The sequence below is a fragment of the Pseudopipra pipra genome, chromosome W (genome assembly GCF_036250125.1).
Source record: "Pseudopipra pipra isolate bDixPip1 chromosome W, bDixPip1.hap1, whole genome shotgun sequence".
Lineage (NCBI taxonomy): Eukaryota > Metazoa > Chordata > Aves > Passeriformes > Pipridae > Pseudopipra > Pseudopipra pipra.
In genome coordinates this window covers 9,523,798-9,532,402 of record NC_087580.1, presented here as the reverse complement: position 1 = coordinate 9,532,402, position 8,605 = coordinate 9,523,798, and the positions used below count along the sequence as shown (strand labels likewise).

General features: G+C 60.1%; 1 protein-coding gene and 1 long non-coding RNA gene across 2 annotated transcripts; one reads left to right on the top strand and one right to left on the bottom strand.

The window, feature by feature from the left end:
- Positions 1-1,262: 1,262 nt before the first annotated feature.
- LOC135406022 (zinc finger protein 501-like) lies at positions 1,263-3,335 on the top strand. The gene has a single exon (XM_064640548.1). It carries the CDS (start codon positions 1,500-1,502, stop codon positions 2,904-2,906), a length of 1,407 nt encoding a protein of 468 aa, XP_064496618.1. The 5' UTR covers positions 1,263-1,499; the 3' UTR covers positions 2,907-3,335.
- Positions 3,336-6,611: 3,276 nt separating this feature from the next.
- Positions 6,612-8,141, bottom strand: LOC135406179 (uncharacterized). Its single transcript, XR_010426198.1, has 4 exons — positions 7,655-8,141; positions 7,516-7,536; positions 6,756-6,791; positions 6,612-6,647 (listed from the first exon to the last, which is right to left on the bottom strand). It is a non-coding gene; the product is annotated as an uncharacterized LOC135406179 (long non-coding RNA).
- Between the last annotated feature and the right edge of the window lie 464 nt (positions 8,142-8,605).

Sequence of the window (8,605 nt, the reverse complement as noted above, 5' to 3'; positions counted from 1 at the left end):
GCTATGAATATTATAACTAGATGTTGCAATAATATGAATATGCATAAAATGATGATGTAATCTCTCGCAAAAATTGTATAAATAGTCTGGCTTTTCACTGAGTGCTTTGAAACTCTTTGTCCAGCGCGAGCAGGGAGTTCCCCAGTGTTGCATAAAATAATTACCTCGCTGCTTAAAGACTAAACCTTGTCTCTGAGCAGTTCCTTTGTGCCTTTTGGGGCACAAATTCGGCATCAGGGAGAGGTGGGATGGTGAGGAAAGTGGGAGCAGGAGGGTCCTGGAGTCAAAGAAAGAGGGGTGTGGGGTCTGGAAAACTGGGACTGGGCAGGCAGGGGGGCCCCAGGCCCAGAGGAGCAGGAAGAGGAGGAGGAAGAGGCGGTGGGGGCTGCTGAGACCCCCGGAGTGGGGAGAGCAGAGAGGGGCGATCCCGGCACCGCAGGACCCCTGTCAGCCTGGAGAGAGGGGGGGAACCTGCAGAGAGGGGAGGGTTGGGAGTGCAGGAACCCTGAAATGGGGGCCTGGAGAGGGGGTACCCTTGGGAGCCCTGGGACACTGAAGTGGGGAGCCTGGAGAAAGGGGAGTGCTGAGACCCCCGTCAGCCCAGCCAGGGGGACCCCAGAGAGAGGGGAGCCCAGAGAAGGGGGACCCCTGGGATTTCTGGGACCCACAGCAGCCTGGAGAGGGGGAGACCCCATAGAGGTGGGACCCCTGAGAGCCCCAGCACCCCAAAGCAAGGAGTCAGGGGAGAAGGTACCCCTGGGGCCTCCAAAACCCCCCTCATCCCTAAGCAGGGGGACCTTGGAGAGGAGGGAACTGCAGGACCTCCAGCAACCCAGAGAAGGGGGTCCCCCAGAATACCAAAGTGGGAAGACCCCCAGTATTCCTGGGACCCCCCGCAGCCCAGAGAGGGCGGGACCTTGGAGAGGGGGGACTCCCAATACACGTGGGACCCCCAGCAGCCCAAACGGGGGGCCCCCAGAACCCCAAAGTGGAGAGACCTGAGAGGGGGAACTCCTGGAAGGGTTATTTTGGTCTGAACCTTGGAGTTTCGGGGGGGGGGGGTTGGCTGAGACTTGGTGTTTAGGAGTTTTTTATGGACACGAGGTGCTTGGTGACTTCTAGAGATGGACTTGGGCGGGAGGAGCCCCCAACCCAACGTGCTCAGCCCTTGTTTTTCCCCCCACAGCAGGACTTCTTCCCAAAGCTTGACCAGATGAAGGAAGCTGCGAGGAAGAGGAAGATGCCATGGGCCCTCCAAGCAGGTGAGGAGGAAGTCAGTGCCCCTTTGCCCTGTCTTGTCCTGTATCTCCCAGCCCAGCATCGCCCCCGGCTGCTGGACAACCCCGCTGCCGCCGCCGTCCTGCCAGGGCCGGATTTGGGGGGATGTCCTTGGCCTTCCCTCTGGGCCGGAGGCAAATCCCCTCCCTGAGCTTCTTCCTTCCACTCCTTGTTCCTTTTCCTTCCTTCATCCTTCTTGTTCCTCCCTCTCCTTCCTCCTTATGTTTTTTCCTTTCTCTCCTTCTTCCTTCTCCTTCCTTTCTCTCCTTTTTCTTTCAGTTCCGTCTTCTCCTTCCTTTCTGTCATTCCTTGTCTCCTTGCTCCTTCCTTCTCTCAGGACCAGCGTGGCCGGCAGGACCAGGGCAGTGGTTCTTCCCCTGTACTTGGCACTGGTGAGGCCACACCTCGAGTGCTGTGTCCAGTTCTGGGCCTTCTTCTTGCTTCCTTCCTTCTTCCTTCCTCTCCTTGTTGCTTTTTCTTCTTGTTCTTTCCCTTCATCTTCCTTCCTCTCCTTTTTCCTTCTCTACCCTCCTTCCTCTCCGTCTTCCTTCTCCTCTCCCTTCCCTCTGGGCCGGAGGCAAATCCCCTCCCTGTCCTTCCTTCCTGCCCCAGGCCCCGAGCTGAGGACGGAGGGCACGGAGGACAAATCCCCCCGGCAGACCCTGGTGGGAGAGGCCGTTTTGAAGGGCTCCACGGCACAGGAAGGCAGCAGGCAGGAAAAGGGCCGGAGATCCCCCCGCAGGAGGGGCTCCAAAGCCAGCCCAGGGTGCTCTGAGGAGGAAAAAACCAGCCTGTGCCAGGAAGGCGGCCAGAGCTTGAGCTGGAGCTCCGACCTGGTGGTGCAGCAGCAGCTTCACACCAGCGAGAAGCCCAACAAGTGCTTGGAATCTGGGAAGAGCTTGAGCCAGAACTCCGAGCTGGTGGTGCAGGAGCGCATCACTGCCCTGGGGAAGCCCTACAAGTGCCCCAGCTGTGGGAAGAGCTTCTGCAGCAGCTCCAACCTCCTTGCCCACCAGCGTGTCCACACGGGGGAACGGCCCTACGAGTGTGCGGAATGTGGGAAGACCTTCATCTATGGCTCCCACCTCTTCACCCACCGCCGGGTGCACACGGGGGAACGGCCCTACAAGTGCTTGGAATGCGGGAAGGGCTTCAGCGTCAGCTCCCGCCTGATCCGCCACCAGCAGATCCACACTGGGGAACGGGGGCCCCAGCCTTACAAATGTGGGGAATGCAAGAAAAGCTTCACATACAATTCTCAACTCGTCACCCACCAGCGCATGCACACGGGGGAGAAGCCCTACAAATGTGGGGAATGTGGGAAGAGCTTCAGTGTCAGCTCCCATCTGACCCAGCACCAGAAGACCCACACGGAGAAATGGCCCTACCAATGTCTCGAGTGTGGGAAGAGGTCTCGGAGCAGCTCGGACCTCCTCAAGCACCAGCAGACACACACGGATGAGAGGCCCTTCCGCTGCACTGACTGCGGGAAGGGCTTCAAACGCAACTTCACCCTCGTGAAGCACCGGCACAGCCACAACAGGGAGGGGCCCTACAAGTGTGAGGAGTGTGGGAAGAGCTTCACCCACAGCTCTGCCTTGACCACACACCAACAGAGCCACCAGTAAGGGAAGCCCTGCGAGTGCCCGACTGTGGGAAGAGCTTCATCTGCTGCTCCAACTCCATCACCTGTCGGAGGACCCACATTGGGAACAGGCTTGGTGACCCACATTCCCAGTGACCCACGTTGGGAAGACCCCTGGCTGGTGGACTGGCAGGATAGTCCCAGCCTGGCCAGACCCAAGGTCCAATCAAGCTCATAAGCAAGCTGTCACACAAGATCAACTGCTGGAGCCAGGCTGTTGTCTCGGTGTTAACTCTGCTCAAACCATCCTGGTTGGTCCAGCGTTGAACACACACCCTGCTGGTTGAAGTCTGAGTTGACAGATAAGCTGAGAGCTGGCTTGGAAAGGCGGGCCTGGCACTCAATCACTTTATCCTATAAAAAGTCCTGTCCCCCCTCATGCCGTAAGGTTCTTCCTGACAAAACCCTCCCTGGGGAGTGTGTGGAGATTCCTCCCTCGGCTGGGGATGCCCTCCAAGGTCACTCCTCGAGGTTTAGGGAAAGAGATCTCCCCACAGGCATTGGTCTGGACGAGTTACATCAGATCAGTTTGTCCAGCATGAGCTGCCTTGCTCCCAACGTTGAAGAAACAAATACCTCGCTGCTTAAAGATGCAAAGTCTCTGAGCAGTTCTGTTATTCCAAGGTTTTTCGGCATCAGTTCATATCCCCCCTTGGAGTCTGTTTTGCCTGGGAAGGTGATCAGGAAGTGACCTCTGCCAGCTCTTGGCTCATGAATGAATCCTTGGCTGCTTTTTTCTCTCCTCTGTCCAGTTGCAGAGGGGAGTGAGAGAGTGGCTTTAGGGGGTCCCTGGTGTCCAGGCAGGGCCAACCCACTCCACCTGCTGTCTGTGCCCTGTGACTGGACCTGGTGACAGTGATGGAACGGAGCACGATGATCCTCCCTCCCTTCCCTGGGTGCTGCTGGACAGACCTGGTGTCTGAGCCCAGCGGGAACACCTGATCCCTGTCTGTGCACTTGTCCCTTGAGGGGACAGGCATCCCTCTCGTGCCCAGTCCTTCAGCCCCTCTGCCACCCACCACCACAGCAATAATTCCTCCCGTCAGACCCCAAAGCCAAACCCCAAAGCCGCCGAGCGCCGGCAGCGCCGGGAGCCAGACCCGGCAAAGGGCTCCTGCCCCTGCGCTCTCCCGGCAGGCGGGAGAAGCCGTGCCTGGAGCCGCTCGCTTTGCGCTGGGCTCTGCTGCCTCTGCCCCTTCCCACCACCCCACCTGCTTTTGGACAAACCTATTTCTTGATCCTGAAATGGGGGGCTGGGGTGTGATGGTGTTGCCAGGCCTTCCCGGCTCCTTAGGTTTCTCAGCTCTGCCTGGCTCCGGGGCACAGCTCGGCCTTCGGCTCTGCCTGGCTCTTTTTGGCCTTTGGGTCTCCCTGGCTCCTTCCAGCCCTCAAGAGTTCACAGTGACATCGCTTTGGGGTCCTTTGATATCGGCCCAATGCTGCTCCTCTGTGGCACAGCGGGGCCTCCTGGAGCCATGGGGACATTGGGACACTCCAGGGACACATGGAATCAAGGCTGCCCCTTGACCCTGCGGGACCTCCTGGTGCCCTGGGGCACCTCTGACACTTCCTGGCCTCTGGATGGCAAGGAGGAGCCTGTGACAATGCAGGGCCTCAGGGACCCAAAGGCACCCTGTGACACTGGGGCACCTCGTGGTTATCGGTCTCTTCTGACAGTTCTGTGCAACCACAGAGAGGCAAAACAGTGGAGCCTGAGCATGTTGGTCTAAACTATTCCCATCTCACCTGAAGATGTCCCTGCTATCAGAGGTCCTGTGTGTTCCCTCTGCTCTCTGGGCACTTGCATCCTTTGAGAGCTGCCCATCACTGTGGTAGCCAAGAGCACAGGGCGGGGGATCCCCTGGAGGGGGAGCAGAGACATCTTTCCTAGATCACCTTGCTCAGAGCCCCATCCAACCTGGCCTTGAATGTTTGCAGGGATGGAGCATCCACCACCTCCCTGCAAATGTGTTCCTGTGTTTCAGCATTCTCACTATAAAATATTTCTTCTTTATCTCTAGTCTGAACTTAACCTTTTTTAGATTAACTCCCTCACTGCCTGTCCTATTGTGACAGGCCCTACTGAACCCTTTGCCCACATGTCTCTAAAAAGCTGCCTTGAAGTACTGGAAGGCCCCAAGGAGGTCTCCCCACAGCCTTTTCTTCTGCAGGCTGAAGAGCCCCCACTCTCTCAGCCTGTCTCCATTAGAGGGGCTGCAGCCCTGGGATCCCCTTGGTGGCCTCCTCTGGAAGTGCCCCAAGAGGTGCGTGTCTTTGCTGTGCTGAGGAGCCCATGGAGCTGCAGGAGATGCCAGGGCTGGCAGGGGAATCCCCCAAGCCATTGCCATTGCGGGCGGGTGCGTTGCAGACAGCCAGAGGGGCCCAGAGCTGGAGGCAGCACTGCAGGAGGGGTCTCAGCTGAGTGGAGCAGAGGGGCAGAACCCCCCTCCCCTGCTGCCCACGCTGTGGGATGAGCCCAGGACACGGGGGGTTGTGGGCTGTGAGCTCCCATTGCTGGCTCCCATCCTGCTTTTCATCCCCCACTATCCCCATGGCCTTGGATGCAGGGCTGCTCTCCATCCCTTCAGCCCCAAGCCTGGCCCTTGAGATCTGGGGGCATTTGACACCCGCTGGCTCCTTTGATCCCCTTTCCATCCCTCCCAGAGCCCAGGGAAGGACTGAGGGGCCTTGGCTGATTGTCCCTGACCCTCCCCTGCCCCGACACCAAGCTGTGCTCCTTGGGGACGGTGCTTGGACAGCCCCAGTCTGACCCTGTTTCCCGCTGTGCCCCCAAACCACTGGGTGCCCCCGTGGATGTGGGAACACACACCCACAGACAGACACAGAGCATTTGTTTTGCTGCAGGGGTTTATTGATTCTTGCAGGAAAATTGCCAGGGCACCCAGGGGATCGGGGGGGTCCTCCAGGGATGATCATCTCCTCATGCCGCTGGAGGGGACCAGGACACGGGTGTCACCACCACTTCCAGTCCTGAAAGACAGAGCCCCAAACGTCACCCCCGGTGTCCACAGGGACATGGCAGGGGCCTTGTCCCCACCCGTCTGTCTGCAGGGAGCTGGGGCAGGAGAAGGGAATTGGATGCTGAGATCCATGTGGCCCCCAGAGCCCCTGAGCCCAGGACGCTCTGACACCTCCCCGAGCCCCTCCCTGCCCTCCCGGTGAGCCTGGGGGTCTGCAGAGCCCCCAGTGCAAGGCAAGGCTTGGGGGCAGCTCTGTCCAGCTGCCCCGGGACACGGAGCAGGGACAGTCCCCTGCGTGTCCCTCTGCTGTGCCCAAGCTCTGCCCACTGCAGAGGGCTCAGGGACCCCCCAGGGCCCTGCCAGGCTCCTTTGGGGGGCTGAGGAGCCTCCCATATTTCTCACCTGGACATGCAGAGAGGCAGCCGAGTGTCACTGGCGCATCAGCTCCACCTGGTCAGCCACGGGGGGCTGGGGACAAAGGCAGGGTTAGAGACACACTGAGGTGTACTGGGACACACTGGGATGTACTGAGACACACTGGGGTGGACTGGGGCAGACAGGGCTGTACTGGGACACACTGGGATATAGTGGGGCATACTGGGGTGGAATGGGACACACTAGGCTGGACTGGGACACACTGGGATGCCAGGGAGAGTCGTGGCCATGAGAGGATAGGGTCTGGGCCCAGCAGAAATCGGGGTACCCACCTCAGACCTCTTCACTCAGTGGACATCCATGCCTCCCTGGAGAGAGAGTGTGAGGTGTCACTGGTCACTGGGGTGTCCCCAGGCCCAGGAGGGATGGGGGGACTACATTTCCCACACTGGGGACATCCCAACTCCAGAACTTACCCCAACACATCCACCTCCTCCTTGTCCCGAGATTGGCTGAGGAAGGAGAGCAAAGGTTTAAGCAGGATTGGCCCCTGTGGGGCTGGGGGAGGGACACGGGTGTCCCCAGCACCCCCATCCCATGGTTGGCCCCGTTCTGAGGGGGAAAATCCCTCCTGCTCCCCCAGCCCCACTGCACCCAGTTTCCCCTGGGATCCCTGTTCCTGCAGGGCCCAGGGTGGGGATGGAGACAAGGAGAGCCAGGGGAATTCAGGGCCTGCAGGGAGGGTGGGGGGAGGAGGAGGGGACCCAAAGAGGGTGAAGTGGGGGGAATTGGGGATCCAACAGGATGGGCATTGGCGTGTGGAAGGGATGGGCCTGTGGGGGATGCGGGTGAGGAGGAAGGGATTCCAGTGGAGGGGACCCAGGGAATGAAGCACGGCAGGGGTGGGGGCAGGAGAAATGGGGAAGGGGAGAAAAGTGGAAGGGATTGGGAGGGGCTTTGGGACTGGGATGTCAAGGCAGGGGATTTCTGGACACGAGTGTCATGGGCAATAGGAAAGGGAAAGGATTAGAGGAGAAAGAAGGGAAGAAATGGTGTGGGAATGATGCCCTGTGTGTGTGTGGTGGGGTGGACTGGGGTGTGTGGGAATAGAGTGGGGGCCCTGAGGAAGGGCCTCCCCGGTGCACACTGGGGTCAACTGGGGAGCACTGAGATGGCCTGGAGGGTGGTGGCCACCAGAGGGGAGGGTCTGGGCCCAGCACAAGCCCTGGTACCCACCGGGCCGCCGATCCCGCCTGCCTGTAGAGAGACAAGGAGATGTCACTGGTCACTGGGGTGTCCCTAGTGCCAGGAAGGGATGGGGGGCCCAAAGTGCCCCCACTTCCCACACTGGGTGCCTCCCAACTCCCAGACTTACCTCCCCACATTGGACGCCGCCGGCCTGAACGGGCTGCAGGAGGAGAGCAAAGGCTTGGTTGGGGTTGGCCTTGTGGGGCTGGGGGGGACACGGGTGTCCCCACCCCCTCCAGCCCCGGCTGCCCCCCGGGCTGAGCGGGGCTCTTTGGGATTGCAGCTCCCAGGCAAGTTGGGGACACCAGTGCAGGGGGAAAGGCAAGGCATTGAGGGCAAAGCCTGGAGGAAAGGCCCTGGGAAGGGGCCATGGCAGGGCATTTCCCAGTTGGTGCCAGTTCAGCCTGGCCAGGCCTTGTCCCACTTGAGCCCAGTGTGGAGCTTGGGCCTGTTTGTCCTCCTTGGACTCCAGTGGGGCTTGGCCCAGTTCCACCCAGTTTGGGTTGGGCCTTTGCCTTGGCTGGGAAAGAGAGGAGATGGTGGGGAGATGTCCCAGGGGACCAAGAGGATGGGATGGGGAGGCCCAAAAAGGTGGGATTTGGGGTCAGAAAGAGCAGGAAGCGTTGGGACTCTGCCAGGACGGAGCCGGGTGCAAGCATCCCGTGAGGAAGCGGAGCTGCAGCAGCAGGAGTTGAATTGTGGGGAGGGGAAGCAGAGAGGGAATTGTGGCCAGAAGAAAGTGGCCTGGCCCGGGGCTGGGGGTGCTGGGGAGTGCTGGGGGAGCCCCTGGATTGGGAAGGGGCCCATCCCTGGGCCCATGTCTGCCCCTGGAAGGGCCTAGGCACCTGGGGGTGCCAAGGGGGTGGGCAGGGAGCTGAAAGCAGCTGCATATCCTGTGGGGACAATCCCACAACAACACAATCCATCCTCCAACAGCCCCAAAAGGCTGATCCGCCCTTGTCCTCCTGCCCATCCCTTGCCAGAGTTTTCCCTCTGGGACACCCCAGAGCTCAGCCCAGCCCCAAACCCAGCATGTCTGAGCACAATTGTCCCTGTTCCCACTTCAGCCCCTTGGATG